The sequence below is a fragment of the Aquarana catesbeiana genome, linkage group LG04 (genome assembly GCF_042186555.1).
Source record: "Aquarana catesbeiana isolate 2022-GZ linkage group LG04, ASM4218655v1, whole genome shotgun sequence".
Lineage (NCBI taxonomy): Eukaryota > Metazoa > Chordata > Amphibia > Anura > Ranidae > Aquarana > Aquarana catesbeiana.
Genome location: NC_133327.1, coordinates 243,621,596 through 243,645,307, shown reverse-complemented (window position 1 = coordinate 243,645,307; position 23,712 = coordinate 243,621,596). Strand labels below are relative to the sequence as shown.

The 23,712-nt window shown below is 43.1% G+C and overlaps 1 protein-coding gene across 2 annotated transcripts in view; it reads left to right on the top strand.

Annotated features, from left to right (window-relative positions):
- The window catches only part of BDH1 (3-hydroxybutyrate dehydrogenase 1), a 51,652-nt gene extending 48,112 nt beyond the window's left edge, over positions 1-3,540 (top strand). For both annotated transcript variants that reach the window (XM_073626332.1, XM_073626333.1), the window contains exon 7: positions 1,968-3,540. In XM_073626332.1, the coding sequence (XP_073482433.1) occupies positions 1,968-2,437 (470 nt within the window). In that variant the 3' untranslated portion in view covers positions 2,438-3,540. The remainder of the gene's footprint in view (positions 1-1,967) is intronic.
- The last annotated feature ends 20,172 nt before the right edge of the window (positions 3,541-23,712 follow it).

The window sequence follows — 23,712 nt, the reverse complement described above, 5'->3', positions numbered from 1 at the left end:
GTGAAGGACACACTGAATTTATTTGTACTCCCACCTATCTACGTTTCTCACAATATCCACTATCTGAATTTGATTCTGGATAGGACTTTTTACCTCTCTTGGTTATTATGTACTTTAATATGAACTTCGTAATTAACCCCAATTTTGGGTCTAATATTCATTTTATTTGATTTGGTCTATATCATACAAACCATTGTTGTCACAGCGCTGCTCCTTATTGAATATTTTGTAATGTGTGTATCCCACTTTTAGCGGCTGCTTGTATATTTATTTACTCACTGATTTGTCACTTTTGTTTTTTTCATCTTTTCAATTTCATTTTCTCAATATGTTTTTTATGTACTAATTTTTAAATATAGCGCGGTGTTTTGCCCTTTCTTATATATTTAGGGAAGGTTTGAATCTGTTGGCGTAGGGGTGCTGACTCCGGTTTTTGGTAGGAACACCTTGATGCATCAGGCCTACTATGCACAAAGTAGCAGAGCAGCTTCTAAGAGAAACATTGTTTTCAAGTTTGAGGTTGCACTGGGCTGGGGTAGGCAGTACCACCATTAAAGCAATTCTGTATTTAGAAGACAGTGACAGAAGGAATTGATAAAGTAACAGTACAGCTTTGTCGCAGGTGCTTGCTCTTACATTTGCATCACTCCTCCTGTACTTTTATCTGCTGACCCAGTTCCCTGAGAAGCTCAAATAAAAACAAGCTTTCTGAAAGGTTAGGCAGAAACCTGATATTATAGGTTAGGATAGTGTATGTGTTCCATACATTGAATACTATTTTTTTTTTTTTTGTAGTTTTGGACCATGTATCTGTTTAAAACAAACCAAACATTTTATGGCAAAACACATAATTGTCAAACAGGTTACAGAGAGACAGGTTCCTCCTGATCTTCTTTAGCTAGGTTTAATGGGTGTAATGGGTGGTCAGATAATGACTTGAGGTTTGTAGATCAACTTTATCAGGTTTTTTTTTTTTTTTTATTGGGAATGTGGGGGAACACACCTCCAGCATTGAATGTATGTAATGGCAAGGCATGCTGGGGTGTGCTGCAGGGACTATTGATGTTGTCTGCTGGGGGATCTATTATACCTGGAAGGGATCTATTTTTGCGGGGGTCTATTGTTGCTTGGGAGGTCTATTGTTTCTGGTGGTGAATCTGGTGTTGCGGGGGGGGGGGGGGGGGGGTTCCAGTTGTTGCTGCTGGGAGAGATCTGCTGTTGAGGGAGGGCTCTATTGTTGCTGGCTGCTGGAGGGCCTATTGATGCTGGCTGTGGGGAGATCTATTGTTGCTGGGGATCTATTGTTGCTGTGGGGTCTATTGTTACTGGCCGCGGGGGATCTATTTTACTGTTTCTCTTGTTTCACCACAGAATTCCATACTTAATTACTTAACACCACAAAATGATACTATTAGTTCTGTATTCTCTAAAAGGGGCTGTACTGGGAGGTGGGTAGGGGTGGAACCAAGGAATGGTGCTCGGAGGTGGGTAGGTTGTGGAGTCAAAGGGGTGACTCAGGGGAAGTTTCTGCACCTATTCGCTGAGAAAAAAAGCTCTAATGTTTTTATATACATTCTACACAAAATCAGACACTGGGGTTGATTTTCTAAAACTGGAGAGTGCAAAATATGGTGCAGCTCTGTATAGAAACCAATCAGCTGCCAGTTTTGTTTTTTGTTTTTTTGTCAAAGCTTAATTGAACAAGCTGATGTTAGAAGTTGGCTACCATGCACAGCTGCACCAGATTTTGCACACTCCAGTTTTAGTAAATCAACCCCTGTGTACTGCCATTCCTTCTATATTTTAACTTCTATCATAGCAGAATACTGAATAGATAAGACAGAGTTGGACATATTGGTGTAGTTGAACTACTGTATAGATATGATGACCAGGTCTAACATGTTTGCTTGTAATACCTGAATTATGGCCTTGAATTTATTATAGTCTTCCTTGATGTCTCTTTTCAGGACGTGTGGTGAATATTAGCAGCATGTTGGGGCGCATGGCAAATCCAGCTCGTTCCCCCTATTGTATCACCAAGTTTGGGGTAGAAGCCTTTTCTGATTGCCTGCGCTATGAGATGCACCCAATGGGAGTGAAAGTCAGTGTGGTTGAACCTGGAAATTTCATTGCAGCCACTAGTCTGTACAGTCCAGAAAAGATCAAAGCTATTGCTGATAAAATGTGGGCTGAATTACCTGAAACTGTGAAGAATGATTATGGAAGAAAATACTTTGATGAGAAAATCGCCAGAATGAACACATATTGTAATAGCGGCTCAACTGATACCTCACCTGTCATTAACGCTATCACCCATGCTCTAACTGCTACGGCTCCTTACACTCGCTACCACCCTATGGATTATTACTGGTGGCTTAGAATGCAAGTCATGACCCACCTGCCTGGTGCTATATCTGATAGGATTTATATTCATTAAGGATGGTCATAAAGTTTAGGTAGCTTCTAATTAAATACTTTGATTTTGCCTGCAGCGTTTACTACCTCGCTTCACATTGTTGCCAACATTTAGAACGTGCTACTTCTTTGTCCTGTGCCTTTGGTTATGGGAAGAAAATTTCTTCTAAGGCCTCATGCACACGGACGTTTTTACAGCCGCTTTTTTGAGTGTTTTTTTGCAGCTTAAAAAGGCCTGTCTATGTTAGTCTATGGTCTTCATGCCCACCCTGGCGTTTTTGAGCTGCAAATGGCATAGGTGTTTTTAAGCTGTAAAAAAACCCAGGACCAGTGGGTTCTGAGAGACGTTTTTCAGCTGTAAAAACGTTCTAACGCTGATAAACGCTCAAAAACGTCACTCACCAACGTTTTTTTTAATGTTTTTGATCCATTGAAAAAAAAAAAAAAAACACTAAAAAACGCTAATAAACGCTAAAAACACCAAATAATGCTATTGCAAAAACTTTGAAAAAATCACTGCAAAGATACTGGCGTTTTCATTACGTTATTTTAACATCCTGTGTGCATGAGGCCTAATTGTGTCCTGTGTAAAGCTTGTAACATGTAGACAAGACAATGATTTTTCCTGTTCTTTAGACATCTGTAACTGTTTTCCCTCTCTCATTATAAGGGCTGTATTAATAACTGAATTTAGAGAAGGCTGTGAAAAACTTCAGGTTACCAAACAACCTTTTATGATGCTAAAAAAATAGAAAACACTAGTTATATTATATATTTTTTTTCGAAATGCTGACGTACAATGCTAAATTAGTCACCCGCTATGTGAACACCTACCTCAATCATGGATGTGTGACTGCAGAATATTAATGAAATGCTTGCTGAGTTGTGCAGTCTTTTCTGCTATGCTCCTCAGGGAAACGGCCATTTGCCTTTTTTATTTCAATTTTTTACATTAAAAGTATCAAGTAGTTCTAAACGTAATACTTGGCTGCATATTGCTTCTACAAACCTTAACACATTTTATATCATTTTATAACTATATAGTAATGTTGAAACATGTACATCAGCAGTAATCTTTTCTGTAGCATAGCCGAATGTTGTAATAAAATTATTTGTAAGCAGAAATGTTTAACATTTTATTTGTTTGTGTGTGTGTGTGTGTGTGTGTGTGTGTGTGTGTGTGTGTGTGTATATATATATATATATATATATATATATATATATATATATATATATATATATATATATATATTAATTATAACTAGTATATCACAAAAGTGAGCACACCCCTCACATTTTTCACATTTTTGTAAATATTTTATTATATCTTTTCATGTGACGACACTGAAGAATTGACACTTTGCTACAATGTAAAGTAGTGAGTGTACAGCTTGTATAACAGTGTAAATTTGCTGTCCCCTCAAAATAACTCAACACACAGCCATTAATGTCTAAACTGCTGGCAACAAAAGTGAGTACACCCCTAAGTGAAAATGTCCAAATTGGGCCCAGAGTGTCAATATTTTGTGTGGACACCATTACTTTTCTGCATTGTCTTAACCCTCTTGGGCATGGAGTTCACCAGAGCTTCACAGGTTGCCATTGGAGTCCTCTTCCACTCCTCCATGATGACACCACTGAGCTGGTGGATGTTAGAGACCTTGTGCTCCTCCACCTTCCGTTTTGAGGATGCTCCACAGATGCTTAATAGGGTTTAGGTCTGGAGGCATGCTTGGCCAGTCCATCACCTTTACCCTCAGCTTCTTTAGCAAGGCAGTGGTTGTTTTGGAGGTGTTTGGGGTCGTTATCATGTTGGAATACTGCCCTGTAGCCCAGTCAACGCTGGGAGGGGATCATGCTCCACTTCATTATGTCACAGTACATGTTGGCATTCGTGGTTCCCTCAATGAACTGTAGCTCCCCAGTGTCGGCAGCACTCATGCAGCCTCAGACCATGACACTCCCACCACCATGCTTGACTGTAGGCAAGACACACTTGTCATTGTACTCCTCACCTGGTTGCCGCCACACACGCTTGACACCATCTGAACCAAAGAGGTTTATCTTGGTCTCATCAGACCACAGGACATGGGCCAAGTAATCCATGTCCTAAGTCTGCTTGTCTTCAGAAAACTGTTTGCAGGCTTTCTTGTGCATCATCTTTAGAAGAGGCTTCCTTCTGGGACAACAGCCATGCAGATCAATTTGATGTAGTGTGCATCGTATGGTCTGAGCAATGATGGGCTGATCCCCCTCCCCTTCAACCTCGGCAGCAATGCTGGCAGCACTCATACGTCTATTTCCCAAAGGTGACCTCTGGATATGATGCTGAGCTTGTGCACTCAACTTCTTTGGTCGACCATGGTGAGGCCTGTTCTGAGTGGAATCTGTCCTGTTAAACCGCTGTATGGTCTTGACCACCATGCTGCAGCTCAGTTTCAGGGTCTTGGCAATCTTCTTATAGCCTAGACCATCTTTATGTAGAGCAGCAATTCTTCTTTTTTTCAGATCTTTAAAGAGTTCTTTGTCACGAGGTGCCATGTTGAACTTCCAGTGACCAGTATGAGAAAGTGAGCGATAACACCAAATTTAACACACCTGCTCCCAATTCACACCTGAGACCTTGTAACACTAACGAGTCACATGACATCAGGGAGAGAAAATTGGGCTCAATTTAAACCTTTTCACTTAGGGGTGTACTCACTTTTGTTGCCAGCGGTTTAGACATTAATGGCTGTGTGTTATTTTGAGGGGACAGCAAATTTACACTGTTTATAAAAGCTGTACACTTACTACTTTAAATTGTAGCAAAGTCTCATTTCTTCAGTGTTGTCACATGAAAAGATATAATACAATATTTACAAAAATGTGAGGGATGTACTCACTTTTGTAAGATTGTGTGTGTGTGTGTGTGTGTGTGTGTGTGTATATATATATATATATATATATATATATATGCCATGCACAGCTGTGGTTTACATTTCATACTTCTGAATCCGGCTGACATTCGGGCAGTGTATACTGCAGCTGGTCAGACAGAAGCCGGCTTCTGTCAATGATGGGGTATGACCGAAAAAGGTCTGACGATCAGTGCTCTCAGCCAATGAGAGAGCTGACCAGAGTGTTCCTACTGGGGGAGCTGTCCGAACACAATAGAACAGTGGGGGAGATTGTTATACTAACATTGAATGGTTAGTACAGCAGCTCCCCTGAAGCTGTCAGTTTTTTTTTCGTTTAGCCCTGCTAGGATGAGCGAAAAACAAAAATAATGTGTACTAGGCTTTAGGCTGTGTGTAGAAAAGTTTATGTAATGGAACAGATTCATTTGGATCATTAAGATCAATGTGATGTGATATGCATTTCTGTTACACACTCATTCTGTAAGCACTACTGTCAATGTTAAATGTTTTGTCTCAACCCAATAACTGCCACTTATGCTGAATAGCTTGGTCTGTTAAAAAAAAAAAATAAATAACAGACTTACTGGCCAGATCACCAGATGAAAATAAGGGAAGAAATGCTAAAAAATTAAAACAAATGCAGCCATCACATCAAGATTTTTTAAGGTGCAAAGTATTACATTTTTGCCTTTGGGTAAGGTAAACTGCATTGCAGAGAAACAAAAAAAAAAAAATTATATGTCTAATAAAAATACTAGTACATACTGTATTTTTGGTAAAGAAATATGCATAAATTGCACAGCACTCTGTAATTTTGTATAAAAAACATTTGGACCACAGTGTCCCTTTTTTCTGATAGCTAGGAGGCACCATAATCAGCGCTGCCAAAGCCTCCTGAAAATCCATGATTTCTGGTAATGAGGAGTTTAGACACACCCCATCCCACAATGCAGGCATTGGTTCCTAAGTCACTAATGTAGATCTGAGCATTTCCAGATAGGCCTGTCTATGCCTGTACAGAAGAAATGCTGTTTGAAAAGGAACAACAGGTGCTTTCTGCGACAGTAATGGCTCATTTAGACCTGTGGTTGGGGGTAGGTGAAAAATATGTCATTTTACGTGTTTTTTGCCAACCGCCTCCTTAAGCTGCAATAAATGGGAAGGGGCTATATACATACTATGGACGTGATGCTTCGCTTTGGGCTGCAGAAAAATCGAGCTGATATGTAGCGATTGGCTAGCAGTAACTCCTCTGAAAGTGACACATTCAGGTGAATATAGAAGCACTGCAAACGTTCTGCACAAATGGGGTTAAAAAGTGCAGGATGTGGAGGCATCACATCACTTCCTTGCCATCTGTTGCCTCTGAAGTGTGATCTGAATGCAGATCATGCTTCAGAGGACAGGTAGACTTAGAGGCAGCAAAAAGAAATGTGAAAGGTGTAATACACTGCGAGAATCTTCCCAAGCCTGGATGAATCTCATCTTGAATCCTAGTTTGTATACCAAGCAACTGGAGAGTCCACTCTGTTGGTCTGTTGGATGGCTGTTAGGCTTTAGGGCTCCATGCGTTTGCCCCAACCCGGGGGGGCCCCCTCTTACATCCGGGTTAAAATGGTCTCCTTCCTCCCCACTGTGTTCCATATCCTCTTGTGCGTTTTGCGGGGGGGGGGGGGTTCTTTTTTTTTTCTCCCTGTTCTCCCGATGAAGCTGCTCTTTTCAAAACGCATTGAGACACAGCTTCATAGCCTTCAATAACCCTCTGGTACTTTAGAAGACATTGCGAGTTGTTATACTTATGCTGCGCTGGGAAAAGCTGTTGAGCTATATGGGATGCTGTAAGATTAAAATGTGCTTATGGGAACATATACTACTTTTATGTATTGCAACTTGAGGTGCATTTTAATGTTGATACAATAAATGATTGCTTTTATATTTTTTTATGTTCTCTTCCCTTAAATTGGTTGGAACCTATAAAGTCCCATTCTGTGCTTCTTATTTTTTTCTATCATGTATTGTACTGGGATATGATGCATAGTCCACACGCTCCACCATAGTTATTTGCTATATGATTAAATCCATGCATAAATGTGTGCATGAGCCCTTATGGCACTACTGTATCCTACAATGGTGGGTTGCCAGAGGGAAGAACCAGTGACAGTTGTGGTGGTCCTAGGACACTGGCACCCCAGAAGGATCCGTCTGTTTTCCAGTGGACTTCAGACTTTTGTTCCAAGGTGGTTGCACCAGGAAAGGTATTTGGTAACTTATTTCACAGTTAACATAGGGTTTCATTTAAAAAAAAAAAAAACATGTGAGAGTGTTGCTTTATAGAAGATTCCATTCCGAGACTCCACACCACTGTGTGACAAGCCATTTTAAAACCATAATAAACTTTAAGTGACACAGACAATTTATTTGCATACAGTCTATTCTGTGAATTATCTCTGCTTTTGGTGATTAGATAGTGCTCTTATCTCCAACTTGCCCTATTGGAGAAGATAACCCTGGGATCTCGGTAAACTTCAGTAGGTCACATTGATTAAATTACTTCCTATTTGCATTACATCTGGATTGGAGTTGAGCTCTGTTTAGGTCATGTAAAATAATTGTATAAGACATATAAAAACTTGTAAATGGACACACAAAGGTTGCCTATAAATAAATGTAAATCCTGTGTTTGTGGAAATATGCGCTGAGAATATGTTGGCTGTCATTTCTAGCTTCTCTCTGAAAATGCTAATCACTTAACTGTGGGTGGGGTCCAACAGCGCCCATGGGGTAACACCTCGCTCAAAGGCTTTCTCATAAATGCCCCGGACCAGGTGGAGGCTGCGGTCGTGTGGAGAATCAAACAATAAGGCAGTCCCAAACTCAGAGATGAACCACTTGTGTGCAGAACAAATATACAGAGTTCCTCCATTAAAATGTTTTGACCCGAGAAACGACACACTTGTACTGACATGCTAATACTTGTAATGCCACTCTAAGCAAAAAAGGAAGTATATACTGTATCGTCCCTCTGGTACTCAGGAATGGGGTGCTGGCGAAAAATATCACCATCCAGTAGTGTATACTTGAAAAAAATCACCGCTCAACCCTATACAGTCTATGTGGTTAATGTGTGTAAGCTGGCCTTAGCCTTGCACCATTCCACACGCCATATCCCCTACATGTTTTGCATCACCCACCGGGACTTAGTCATAGAGGTTTATAACTAAGCCCCAGTGGGTGGGAATAAACATGTCAGAGGATGACCTGTGGATGGGTGCAAGGCTGAGGCCAGCTTATATATGTTAACCACATAGACTGGATAGGGTTGAGCAGCGATTTTTTTAAGTATACTCACTTGTACTGACCTCCCAGTAATGAAGTGAAACCCTGCCTAACACGGGTGCGGGTCTCATGCATGTCCTAGGTTAACTCTTTCCTTTCTGTTCGTAGTGATCAGGTCTTACTTCTCTGTAATGCTAGTCTGCTCCTGGTGACCAGAGAAGATGAACAGCTAGGAGTCAGAGCACACTCTTGCCACTGGAGGACCTGTCAACTAACCAGGTACCATGCCTAATGACTGGTTGCTGTAGCTGTTTTTCACTGGCAACAACCTCTTTTTCTTTGCCTTGCGAGTCAACCTTTTGTAGTTCTGTTACACATACCCCATAGTGCTATTACAGACCCAGGTTCTTTAGGAATACATCAAGACCCAACATGCACCCCTTGAAGAATTTCAGACCAAGTTGGAAGCAGTTGAAACAGCTTTTACTGAAAACTCAGCAGAACATGTATAACATGAATAAAGGTACTTTTTCTAACTACACCTAACTGTGGCTGCCCCAGCGTACCTGCATAGGTAAAGTCATTTTGGTTGAAATCCATGTTTGAAAGAACTCGAGTAGAGATGTCCATGGTTACGGGGACACTGATAAGTAGGTGCTCTGATAGTGGACCACAAGTCCCAGCAAGGTTCCCATTTTCGTTCTCACTTTCAAGCCCCCCTGGGACCCGAACATCTTCCCTTTTATATCACACAGGAAAGGAGGCTGGACCCCATAAAAAGCCCACAAACATGACCAAAATGGCAAAAATATTAACCCCTTCTCCCTGGCCTGGGCCTCCAAGTAACTAAAACACACAGTACAGTAGCCAACCTGTCTACATGGCTGTCAGTGGTTTCTGTACTATTTGATCTGCACGCAGCAAGTAAAGCCAGAATACCTGATAAAAATGATTGTTTTAGGTCAATACTGAAGCCAATGGAAAGCATGACAGCCAGACAGCATTGTCAAGCGAGTTATGCAGTTAAAACCTTTGTCTTCTTTTCATTATCTTGTGTGCAGGGGCTATACGTATGAATTTGTGTAAAATGATGTCATTACTAAAATAAAATACAGTTTTTGTTACTAAATCACCATAACATCATGTTACTTATAGCAAATAACCTGAGCTTTGACCTGACTGAATCAAGTTACTCTCTCTTTTTCCATCCACTATAATTAATGTTCTCCTCATTGAGCATACCATTATCAGAGCTATAACCATTAAGCACTTATTCTGCTTTTATAGCTCCGTAATACACATACCAGGGATTTTTGCTGCAGAGTATTGTGTAGGGCCCAGTAACAAACATGGAAACCATTTCTCGTGTTGAATTTTATGATGTTTGTTAGCAGGTACATAAATGTTTCAATAAAAGGCCAGCAATTACATTTATGACAGCTAATACATTAAATATGTTTCCGCATTTCCAAAATGTGTTTTTCGTTACCAAATTATTATTCTGCTAAAAATCAGTTCTCTTATTTTCACATGCTCACATATGATATCAAGGTTTGTAGCCATTAGCCATTAGTAGTCCCATGAGGCATCGCAGGGCTGACAGTTATAAGCATAATTTCAACAGGCAGAGGCGTGATGGGACTTGTAGTTTTGCAACAGCTGGAGAGCCGCCAGTTTTAGACCCCTGCACTAGGGAGTACAACTATCTGTAGATCAGGCATCCTTCTTGTGAAGTATCCTCAGTGGCATCACTTGTGTGTGGTTATATATATATATACAGTAGTGTATAGATCATGGGTAGGCAACCTTAAAGAGGTGGACATGTACCTGAACAACATTGAAGAAGTCAAAGATCACCGGGCACTATGTCGCCTCCTGACACCTGATTTAAACCTCTAATGCCCCGTACACACGGTCGGATTCTCCGATGGAAAATGTCCGATCGGAGCGTGTTGTCGGAAATTCCGACCGTGTGTGGGCTCCATCAGACATTTTCCATCGGATTTTCCGACACACAAAGTTTGAGAGCAGGCTATAAAATTTTCCGACAACAAAATGCGATCGCGTCAATTCCGACCGTGTGTGGCCTGTTCCGACGCACAAAGTGCCACGCATGCTCAGAAGAAATTCCGAGACGGAACAGCTCGGTCTGGTAAACTTAGCGTTCGCAATGGATACAACACTTTCGTCACGGTGCAATGTTAAAAATGGTTTAATACAGCGTACTCTCTTCTTCTTTATAATATGAGAAGAATGAAGTAGTTTTGCTGCTCATATTCACACAGACTTCTCACAAACTTATTTCTTTACTATTTATTGGGATTCCCTCAATATATTTCGATTTGTCACATCTGACAACATTATTTTTGTGTTGTTTTTTTTTTTTTTTTTTTTTTTTTAAGGCAGATTATTTTTTTTTGGTTTGTATTTTTTTCAAGGCTGATCTCTGTTTTATTGTATTTGTAGTTTTACTACAGAATATTTTTGTGTGTGTTTTGTGTGTCAAGTTACCACAACACCATTGATATGTTGTTATATTTAATCTGTAGGAGAATGTTTGGTGTTGTTGTCTCTTGTTAATTTCACATTGTACTTTAGAAATGTACCTGAATCATCACCAACAAACTGTCCTTTTTTAATGAAAACACACATAGGAGAGTATAATTAAAAAAAAAATTTCATTTATTAAGGGCTCACAACTAAACAAAGAGGGAGGCAACTCTGGAGAAACAGCAGAAATGGGTGAAGCCTTGGACCCTCAGGACACACATCAACTATTTTCAAGCAAAATTGGTGGCCTGAGGAGTCCATATATAAGGTAGTGCAGTCTGGTCCAGAAGTCCCAGAGATCCGGAAAGCAGCAGATGACATCTGTGTCCCCAGGCTGTGGTCATACAAGAGACTGCATCTTTTGCCAGACCAGACTGAACCCAGGGTCATCACTCTCTTGTCTTCCTTCCACGCCTCCTTCCACGCTGTGGCTCTGGTGGTGGAGTTGTGGCAGCAGAAGGAGGAGGAGGAGGGGCCAACTCACTCAGGTGGGTATGGGGTGTTAGTTCCCCACTCACCCCTTACTTAGGACTTTATAAAGAAGGTCCTCACATAGCTTGCGTTGACCCTCCTGCATGCCCTGCAGTTTGGTGGCAGCCATGCAGGCAAAGGCCTCTTCAGGAGTGGGTAAGGCTCTGAGTGACGCAGAAGCCTCCTGAATGAGCCTTAGCGCAGAATCCTGCATGTGAGTCGTCTTCCTTGCTCTTTTGTATGGAAGGCGGAGGGGAGGAACCTGCGATTCGGTCAGGCTTCGACTTGTCCCAGGCTTCTCCTGGATGACACTTAGCCCCGCCTCCTCCTGGCTGCAACTTAGCCCCGCCTCCTCCTGGCTGCCACATTCCACAGCCTCCTCCTGGCTGAGGGCTTCCTGTGTATGAAAAAGGGACATTGTTTTAGTATTTTTTTCATCAATCACACACAATTTTCACCTCCTGACTGTTGCAAATTGAATGTTAACAAATATAACAGACTATCCTTCTGAGCCCAGCATTTTTCATTCTTGTCCCAATTTTTTGTGCCCACTACTGTCTATTGATATGTAAAACACTTTTTGCAATCAGCAATTAGTGATCAATAATGACATCTAGTAAACATAATTTATTTATTGACCAGAAATCTGTAGAACAATGCTATACCTGACTCCAGCTGGGCTCCTCCACTTCTTCCTGGCTTGAAGGCCCAGGTTGGACATCGGAAGCCTCAGCTGGGGTGGAAGGAAGAGTGGAAGGAAGAGTGGAGAGGGATTCCCTGACTTCAGTGTGGTCTGACAGAAATCGCAGTCTCTCATAGTACCACAGCCTGGGGACATAAACGTCATCTGCTCCAGCTCCTGATCTCTGGGAATCTGTGACCTTCTTGCGCTCCCTAAGATAAGTGCTCCTCAGGCCACCAATTTTGGCTTTTAAATAAGGGATGGTTGCTGTGGGGACCACCGGCTTCACCAACTCCAGCAGTTTCTCCAGCGCTGCCTGCCTCTTTTGTTTATTGTTGTAATGGGGGTGTCTCACCTGCCACAGACAGGGCAGCTCCCTGTACTTGTCTATGAACAGGGGGAGGAAATTGTGGTCGTTGAAGCCATCCATTTTCTTTGCAAGACACAACACAAGACAAACCCTTGAGGGTTGAGCGGTGATTTTTTTCAAGTATGCTATACACTACTGGATGGTGATATTTTTCGCCAGCACCCCATTCCTGAGTACCAGAGGGACGATACAGTATATACTTCTTTTTTTGCTTAGAGTGGCATTACAAGTATTAGCATGTCAGTACAAGTGTGTCGTTTCTCGGGTCAAAACATTTTAATGGAGGAACTCTGTATATTTGTTCTGCAAACAAGGTCAGGCCAAACTCTCCTAATCTTGTTACAATATAGGCTTCAATTCGAAGCAGTATAGGCCCAAGTTTAGATCTTACCTTCGTTATCACAATCGGCGCCTCCGATACTCCTTCCTCCGCTCACAGATCGTACGTAATACGCACGCGTGTTCCACTTTATACACACTGCGCATGCGTGTAACTCCGCCCGCCCCTGACGTTCTTTCTAGTCTATTCCCCGCCCCTTTTCATTCTGCGCAGTGGGTGAAGAGCACATGGCGGAGACACAGCAGGTGCGTGCTAATTACAGCAACGAGGAGGAGGAGGAGGAAAGCCCGGATCCGGAGACGTCTCGATCCAGAAGGAGAAGATTTAAGGCATCAAATAAGGGGGAGATGTTGGAGATGGTGGACATCCTGAAGAAGGCCGACTATGAAGGGAAGTATGGACCTTACCCCAACCCCAATGTCCGAAAGGCCAAGATCATGGCGAAAGTGGTCAAAAGTCTGCACCGGAATTTCGGGGTATGTCAATCGAAAGATCAGCTCAGGAAACGGTGGTTGGACCTCAAATTGTGAGAACATGAGCAGTACAGAAAGATCCGGAGAGTGCTGCAAAAAAGTAAGTAGTTGTGCAGTGTTCCTATTCTTTTTGTCTTTATTACGTTCGTGCTTTTCTTAAAAGTGTTCTACATTTTAAAACGTCAACTTTCATGTTCATGGGCACATTATTCGTTCATATCCAACATTTTTCTTTCGGCCTATAAAACACCATTGTTTTGGCCATAATCCATTTGGCCACATTTTTTACACCCTACTTGTATGAAACTAATTTGGTTGTGTAGATGGCTTGGTTACTAGAATGAAATGCAAACTAGATTCTGTGTAAGGAGAGGACACTGAGCAGCTGTTTTCACATCTGGACACTGGAGCACTAGTGTGGGACACCAGAACACCATTTTTATTAAGGGGGCCACACAGGTGCTCCAGTGTATACTATAGGGGGGTCTCCATCTGTGAAGCTTGTACCAAACATGTAAAGTATTGCAGCTTGACAAAGGACACTGAAAATGCTACATTTTGGAACTCTGCAAAAATAGACATTTGTACCACACTTCCAAGCAATGTTTCCTATTTATAGTTCTGCCATCAAATATCTGTGTGCTAAGTATACCATTTTTGTTTTACATAGGGGAGAAAAGACTCGGAGGACACCCCTCATCCGAGGAGACCAGAGCCCCCCCCCTCTGGAAGAAGGGAAAATCCACCCAACACAAGAAGAGCAGGAGGAAGAATACGTGGTGGAACTAGTCAGCACAACAGGTGAGTGTCTGCGACCACAGGCTCAGGTAAGAGATGGATGCCGGCATATTTTTTATACCTGTTTTTGTTTGGTTTCTCTCTTTTTAGGTGATCGTGATGTTGTGGATCCAGATCCTTTCACCTCAGAAAGTGCCCAGATCCTGATCGGGGAGATCATGGGGTGTAATTTAGCATTGGAAAACCTCCAGAAAAACATCAATGATATTATTCAAAAAAATAAGAACATCATTGATGTTTTGGGTAGAGTTTAAAACAACTCCAAATCACTTTCTTTTTTTGTGTGCTACAATGTTCAAAATGTTTTAGCGATTTTTATAAAAGCCAAATTTGGAGGATGCACACAGTGTGCCAACATGTGCTATCTGCCATCACGGGAGATCAATGGATGCGTTTTGGGGGTGCAACCCCTTCCTCAATAATAAAGTAGCTGAGAGGAAGGGGTTTCTCCCCCAAAACACGTCCCTTGATCCCCCGTGATGGCAGCTAGCACATGTTGACATTCTGAAATTTGTGCGCATCTTCCAAATTTGGCTTTTGCTGGGGTGACTTCACCCCATCTGAACGCAATATCAAACACAGTTCCTAAATACTCATGTCTGATATTGCCTTCAAGTTCTACCAAATGTGCACTTTGTAAGTTCAAGATTTGTGTCTTTCTTGTTGGTTTTACACATGCCTGTTTTATCTTAAATGGACATTTCTATTTTTGATAATGCCACCCCAAAAATTGTTATACAACAAACATGTTGGTTTGTTTTAAAAACCTTTTCTAAATGCACATGTGATTGTGCTGGTATTAAAAAGATTGTTAATCAAGAATGTGTGGATTATTGTCTCAACGCTACAACACTTTTGTGGTGATGTAATTGCTGTTTTCTGTGACAATGGGGGTTATTTCCTAAGGGCAAATCCTCTTTGCACTACAAGTGCAGTTTCAGTGCAGTTTCAGGTGCACTTGTAGTGCAAAGTGTCTTTGCCTTTAGTAAATAACACCCAACAGTGCTTTGTACGGTTACACAATCATGCCATTTTCTGGACTCACCACATTTCTGTCAGGGTCAGCTAAAACAAACACAAGCAGTAAATGTCACCAAAGATTTGCGAAATTTTTTTTTTTTATTGGATCGAGGTTTCACAAATTGTCTGGCATATTGATGGCCCCCCTACCCGCAAAGAACTCAAGGTATCTTAACCGGACATCACAGGCACTCAGGGAGGGCAGTCCAGGACGGCCACTTTCAAGCGCCGTCAGGGTTGTTTCATTTATAATTCCGGCCTCAGGCCCAACTGAGCTAGCATAGTTGGCAGAATGTTGACGTAAAAATTTATGTAGAACACAGCACGCCAGGATTATATGATTCAGTTTATACTCCGCCATATGGATGGGTGTAAGAAATAGGCGGAACCAGCTGGCCATGATTCCAAATGTGTTCTCCACCACTCTTCTGGCTCTGGCCAGCCGGTAATTAAAAACCCTCTGTTCTGGGGTGAGGGTCCTCATCGGGAATGGCCGCATAAGATGGTCCCCCAGCGCAAATGCTTCATCCGCAACGAAGACGAATAGGAGTCCTTCCACATTGTCTTCTGGAGGTGGCAAGTCCAAGCTGCCATTCTGGAGACGCCTGTAAAACTCCGTCTGGGCGATGACTCCACCATCGGACATCCGGCCATTCTTCCCCACGTCCACATACAGGAACTCGTAATTAGCCGACACCACCGCCAACATCACAATACTATTGAACCCGTTGTAATTATAATAGTACGACCCCTGAGTTGGGTGGTGGGACAATGTGGACGTGTTTCCCATCAATTGCCCCTCCGCAGTTAGGAAAGTCCCACCGCTGGGCAAAGTGGGAGGCCACAGTCTGCCATTCCTGTGGCGTGGAAGGAAACTGTTGAGGAAAACTAGTAAAATTAGAAAAAACTAGAAAAATTAGTCTTTTTGCACATTAAAACATGGAAAACAGATTAGACACAAACATTCTTGGCCAACATTCAGATAACATTTATTAAGGGGAATTTTACAACACCAAAGTATAAGGTACACCTATGATATCCCCCCCCCCCCCATGGGCCATTTCTAACATTATAGGGGGGGGGAATCTTGGACAGGTAACCCTCTCCACTTCATTGAGAGATGAATGCCTAAATAACGGGTATTACTTGGAACAGCCCCTCCTTAGTTACACTATTGGCAGACCACTGGACAGGTAAGAAGTGTCATAATACAAAGATATAAATACACATTGTACACATTTGAGCAGATTTGGACATTCTGCTATTACCTATCAAGATAATAATATGATACAAAAACTTTAAACAGTACCATTGGAAAGTATACAGGCAGGCCCTTGCACTACATGCTTTGGGGAATTCATCCATACATCTGACCACAAAAGAGGTGGGTATAGTGTGTATGGGTTTGGCAAAGTCAGCAGATAGATGATTGAGGATAGATAGAGAATTGGGATCAGCTGACTTAGCAGTTGGGGGGAGGGAGGGTTAAAAATTATTTGGGTACACCACAAAAAAAGTCTCTGGCACTCTGCCTGAATTTAAAGCACAAATCACATTTCTAAACATTTTAGGGGTTGTTTGGGGTAAAGCACTACTATGGAGCTGATAAAATACATTGTTAAGTGACTACATGATGTGAATATAGGGCAGGAGACCATGCTGGGGAGGTAAGTGAAGGCAAATATGTATGAAGGACAAAAAAAAATTTAAAAAAATTCCAGCATGCATGAGGACAAAGGGGACATTCACAGCATATTACAATCATGGTAATTAGGGAATGCGGAAAGAAATACAATACATTAGCAAACATTATATACAATAAAATGTGATATTAAAGGATAAAAATCTTACCTTCATATACTCCTTCTGCAGGACCTGGATGATGGCAGAACAGGTCTCTGGGATAATGATCCCCAGAGCCTGGGGGGAGATGCCTGTCGAGAACTTCAATTCCTGCAGGCTTCTCCCTGTCGCCAAGTACCGCAGGGTAGCAACGAGCCTCTGCTCCGGAGTGATGGCTTGCCTCATGCAGGTATCCTGCCTACTGATATAGGGGGTCAGCGAAGCCAACAAACGGTGAAATACAGGGTCCGTCATCCGGAGAAAGTTCCTGAAATCATCAGGATTATTCTCACGGATCTCACGGAGCAAAGGCTTATGAGAGAACTGGTCACGCTGAAGCAACCAATTCTTGGTCCCCACCCTGTTCATGGACTTGACTTGTGTCAAGGTCAGGACCCCAACACCAAGCCCCCGCACAGCACGAACTCTACGAGGAGTACGTATACGCAACATGGCTAGAAAACGGTCGGCTTCCCAGAACGAAGTAACAGAACGCACTGAAGAACAGCAAGGCCTGTGAAGAGCGACCTGAAAAACAGTAACGAACGAACAAGAACACAATGACTAAGTCACACGGAGCTTGCTTGCATGCACTAAAGAGCAGATACAAACCCACAAGCACAAACTGAACCGCAGAAAACGTTCTGAAAGCCAGGAGTCTGAAAAAGCACGAATCATCTCTTACCAAACTTTTACTAACACGAGATTAGCAAAAAGAGCCCAAAGGGTGCCGCGCTTAGTTCTGAAATGGCCTTTTCTAGTCTCGTCGTACGTGGTTGATGTCACCGCGTTCTTGGCGATGGGAAATTCTGACAACTTTTTGCGACCGTGTGTACGCAAAACAAGTTTGAGCCAACATCCGTCGGAAAAAATCCTAGGATTTTGTTGTCGGAATGTCCGATCAATGTCCGACCATGTGTACGGGGCATAATTGTCATACTACCATGTTGCAATTGCTTACATTGCACAGCAATCAAGGGTTGGAATCAGGTGGTGGAGGCAGCAACATATCGCCTCCTCACCACCTGTCAAACACACTCTGATCACTTTTCAGAGGAGCATCAGTGCTTGCTGTACTTGTGAATGAGCAGCGGCACCCTTAGGGCTCGTTCACAAAAGCTGGGGGGTGGTAAAACCCTTTCAGAAAGTGCACCAAACCTACAGGATATAATAGACGTCTATGGCTAAGTGCACCAAACCGACAGAGAAGCTGCAGATACACTGGGTAAACTACAGCACATCAGTGTGAAAGCAGCCCTGTACTATTATGACAAATGTATTGCTTCACTATAACCTTAAAAACTCTTTTTTCTAGCTGCTGGCACCACTCTGGAGACCAGTAGCTGGGATAAGAGGTGGAGTGCAGTTGGAACTTCGCATGGGACAGGAGCCAGTACTGCAGTGGAGGCATCAGCTCATGCTCCCTACTACAGCTCCAACTTTACAAGTAGTCCCTCTGCACTGCACTCTGTTTGATGCTCTTTGATGATCAGATAGATAGATAGATAGATAGATAGATAGATAGATAGATAGATAGATAGATAGATAGATAGGATACTAGAGTTATAGACTGTTGTGTGCAATTTGCCGAAGAAAGCTGTTTTAGTTTGTGTGGTTTTTCAGAAGAAACATAAAGACTGTTTACTTTTACGAGTGACTGGCTGGTGATCCTGGGCCCCCAATATTACAATATATAAAAGTGATTTTCATTGTTACATTATTCATATATACGTTTTGTATTCTTTAGACAAGGTTATGTGTCTCTATACATTGGTCTTGGATATCAGTAATTTCTAAACATCTGCAATAAATACTCATAACTTAAGAGAACCTTGTCAGGAGAGATTAATAGAGGCTGCCATTCATTACTGAACTATCCTTTAAAGCAGAGCTCCACCCAAAAGGGGAGGTTCTGCTTTAAGCATTCCCTCCCATCCACATTTGGCATGTCATTTTTTGAAGGGGGGATTGGGTACCTAGTTTCCCACTTCCACTCTCCCCCTCCCTCCCTGCAGTCTTTTAGGACACGTCACAGGTCCCAGAAGACTGCCGGACCATTCAGCAGACACAGCACAACTCGCGCATGCGCAATGCACAGCCGGCTGTGGAGCCACAAGCTGTCACGGCCGGGTGCCAACAGTTGATATGGTGGTGCATTGAGCACATCGCTGGACCATGGGACAGATGAGTGTGTGTTTATTAACCACTTGAGATCCGCGCTGTAGCCGAATGATGGCTACAGCGCGGACCTGCTTTGCCGGGACTACGTCCATTGATGCCGTCCCATGCACGAGTGGCCTGATGAGTCTATGAGACTCACCTGATCACAGATCGGAGTAAGGGGTCGATCCCGACCCCTTAACATGTGATCAGCTGTCAGCCAATGACAGCTGATCATGTGATGTCAACAGAGCCGGTAATCAGCTATTTTTTCTCCTCGTGCTGACAGTGTGAGAAGGAAAAAAAAGCTGATCACCGGCGGCCGTGAGAGAAACATCAGTCCCGATCACGGCGAGCTGCTGCATATCCTCAGTGCCCACCTGTGCCCCCTTCCAGTGCCACCTAGCAATAGGCAGCAGTGCCGCCTACCAATGCCCACCAGCGCCACCCGTCAGTGCCCACAGTGCCACCCATCAGTGCCCACAGTGCCACCTATCAGTGCCCACAATCAGTGCCTCAACAACAGTGCTGCACATCAATGCCACCTATCAGTGCCCATCAGTGTCACCTACCAGTGCCCATCAGTGCCCATCAGTGCTGCCCATTAGTGCCACCCATCAGCTCCACCCATCAGTGCCACCTATCAGTGGTACCTATCAATGACCATCCGTGTCACCCATCCGTGCCACCCATCAGTGCCACCCATCAGTGCCACCCATCAGGGCCCATCAGTGGCCATCAGTGCAGCCCTATATGTGCCCATCAGTACCACCTTTTCTGTGCCTATCAGTGCCGCCTTAACTGTGCCTATCAGTGCTGCCTTAACTGTGCCTATCTGTGCCCATCAGTGCAGCCTATCAGTGCCCACCAGTGCCGCTTCATCAGCGCATATCAATGAAGGAGAAAAATTACCTGTTTGCAAAATTTTATAACAAACTATGAATCGTGATTTTTTTTTTTTTTTTTTTCAAACTTCTCCATCTGTTTTTGTTTAGCAAAAAATAAAAATCCCAGCTATGATTAAATACCACCAAAAAAAAGCTCCATTTGTGGGGAAAAAATGATAAAAATTTAATTTGGGTACAGTGTTGTATGACCGCGCAATTGTCATTCAAAGTGCGTCAGCGCTGAAAGCTGAAAATTGGTCTGGGCAGGAGGGGGGTTTAAGTGCCCTGTAAGCAAGTGGTTAAAAGTCAGCAGCTACACTTTTTGTAGCTGCTGACTTTTAATAAACCCTAAAAATTACTGGAGCTCCTCTTTAAGAATGCTAATTTTCTTACTGTTATTCTGATGCTGATTCTGATGTAGTTGACCTAGAAAAAGTGTAGAGACACTTTTATGACACTAATTGCAAGCATACTTGTTCCATGACTGATTGAAACATACCAGAATCAAACATAACCAGGTATCTAACATTTTCAAAAGGAGGCCTTCAATGGCTGTCCCCATCCTTGCACCCACTGTGTGCATTTTTATTGAAGGGCACTGCAGCAGACATACTTCCTGTCTGTGAGACGCCCAGCCTCATACAAGACCTACTGACTTTCCCATGAGTTTCCGACTTGTACTTATCATGTGATCTGTCCCAGACGTGGTATTTATAACTTGGGCAATTGGGCTGCTAGAATAAGGTGACCAGATTTTTAAAATGAAATCCGGGGGCATACCTTTTTTTCATTGGCAAATGGTAAACTATTTTATTAGCATATTTTCCTCAAATTATAAATGCAGTGTATGTGGTATGTGTTTATGGAATGATTGTATGATATATATGTTATATCTCACATTTCGTCCATGAGATAAAAAAAAAATACTTCTTAGAATTTTTTGAGATATGACTACAAAATTGCAGAGTTCAGGAGTGAGTTACATAAAGAATACAGGGCTAAGGAGTGCGCTACATAAAGAATGCAGTGCTCAGGAGTGCGTTACATAAAGAATGCAGGGCTAAGGAGTGCACTACATAAAGAATGCAGGGCTCAGCAGTGCGCTACATAAAAAATGCAGGGCTCAGCTGTGCCCATCTATGCAGCCTTACCAGTGCCCATCAAGGCAGCCTGACCAGTGCCCAGCAATGCAGCCTCACCAGTGCCCCTCCTTGCAGCCTCACCATTGCCCATCAATGCAGCCTGATCAGTGCCCAGCAATTCAACCTTACCAGTGCCCATCTATGCAGCCTCACCAGTGCCCATCAAAGCAGCCTGACCAAGATGCACAAGGGCTCACTGTACAACTGGCATAGATGCAATCATCACACAGGCCGGCGTTGCACAAGTCCCACCTCCTGGATCGGCTCCTACCTATGATAGACAGCACATGTCCCCGCATTGGACAAGTGTGCTGTCTATCAAAGGAGCCAAACCAGGAAGCGGGACTTTGTGTTACGGTGGGTGCCCCCTGTGATTCAAGTTAAACCTGTCACAGCGGCAGCATCGGCCTGACACTCACCATTGTGTGGCACCCATGGTGGACCGCCATCCATTGGTATGCCACTGGCTTCGGCGCCCCCCTCTGCCTCAGCACCCACCCAGAGTCAGCCCTGCACTTAGCGCTGCCTCTGCCTCCTAGGGACAAAACCAGGGACAGACTGGGTCCGGGGACAGTGTCCTCAGTCCGGGGACTGTCCCCGGAATCAGGGGACATCTGGTGACTCTATGCTAGAAGCAGCCCGAAACATCTGAGTGCTAATGTCACAATGTACTTGAATAGATGTTTTAACTCTATGAAGTCCATTTTCCACCTGAAATGGCTGTGAATAGAAGCTTCTGACATAGCAGTCAAAAATTACCTTCTGTTCAAGAGGACTTGAATGCTACATTAGTCACTGCTGCTGTGTCCTATTAGAAAGATTTCAGAACCCTTTCTACCTCTGTGCACACTAAATTCTAAGACTTTTAAATTCATCTGCAGCAGGTCCTATGTTGCTCAGAGTAGCATTCCCAATTCACTTTTACACACTGGAAAGTGGGGTTTTACAGAGACAGTTGACTTGCTGTTTTCCTTGGGTTATAATTGTGTCAGTTCAGAAAATTCAAAAACACCAGCATAAGAAATACAAATTAGAATTACATGACTACAAATAAAGATCATTATCCTTTTGTATAGCTTACTAAAGTGGTTGCAAAGGCAGAAGTTTTTTTTTTAACCTTACTTCATTGTATGCAGTAAGATAAAAACCTTCTGCATGAAGCTCCCCCCACAGCCCCCCTAAATACATATCTGAGCCCGATATCGATCCAGCGATGTGCACGAGAGCCGAGGTTCCCTCGGCTCTCTCGCAACTAATTGGCTAAGATACAGCGGTGGGAGTTATTGGCTCCCGCTGCTGTCAATCAAAGCCAGTGATGAGGGAGTGGCAGCGGTCTGAAGAGAAGATGCCAACAGCATCTACAATGAGAAGTGCAATGCAACCTGGGCAGTCCACACCCAAAGGGGAGGCTTCCTGAAGATCTGCTGAGCAAAATCCAGCCTGTGTAAAAGGGCCTTAATAAAAAGACACTTACCTGTACTAGGGTTTCCAGCGCTGTCCTCACCCAGGCCAAGGTGATTCAACCATAAGTGGGAGCAGGGCCGTCTATTAAAATACAATAGCCACAGCGGGAAATTCATCCATCTGTGCTGTGTATGAATGGAGGAATCTGGTAGATTTTTTTTTTATTCAGTCTGCAGGCTGAACAGAAAAAATCTGTATGTGTGTGGCCAGCTTTAGAGTGGAAGATGTCTGCAACAGGGGATAAGTCTTAGAAACATAATGCTTACAAACCTCTGGCTATCATAAGTCATAGGCAAAATATACCTTAAGGGCAGAATGAATGCGCAAAAGCAGAATAGATCAGCAGCCACTCTTTAGTTTGAACATCTAAAAATTTACCAAGTTTTGTTGACTGTAAGCACAGATTTTCACACTTCTCTTCTGTTGAAAAGAAATACAGATACTGATATCCAGTTTCTTTTGGGCTCATCATATTTCTATTCAGTATGTAGATTCATGTAATAGATACAGGGTGCGCGGGCGCGGGAGCCGACGCGCGTGGCTGGCGGCCGCGATGTCCGCTGGCCACCCATGATCGCTCCTCACAGAGGCAGGTCGGGGATCTGCCTATGTAAACAAGGTGCATCCCCGTTCTGACAGGAGAGTAAAGAGAGATTGGCTGTTCCTAGTGATCAGGAACAGCGATCTCTCTCTACTCTCAGTGAGCCCATCCCCCTGACAGTTAGAAAGCACTTCCCTAAGGAACTCTTAACACTTTGATCATAACTAGTGTTAACCCCTTCCCTGCCGGTGCCATTTATACAGTAATCAGTACATTTTTATAGCACTGATCACTGTATTGGTGTCACTGGTCACCAAAAAGTGTCACTTAGGGTCAGATTTGTCCGCCGCAATGTGGCAGTCCCGCTAAAACACGCAGATC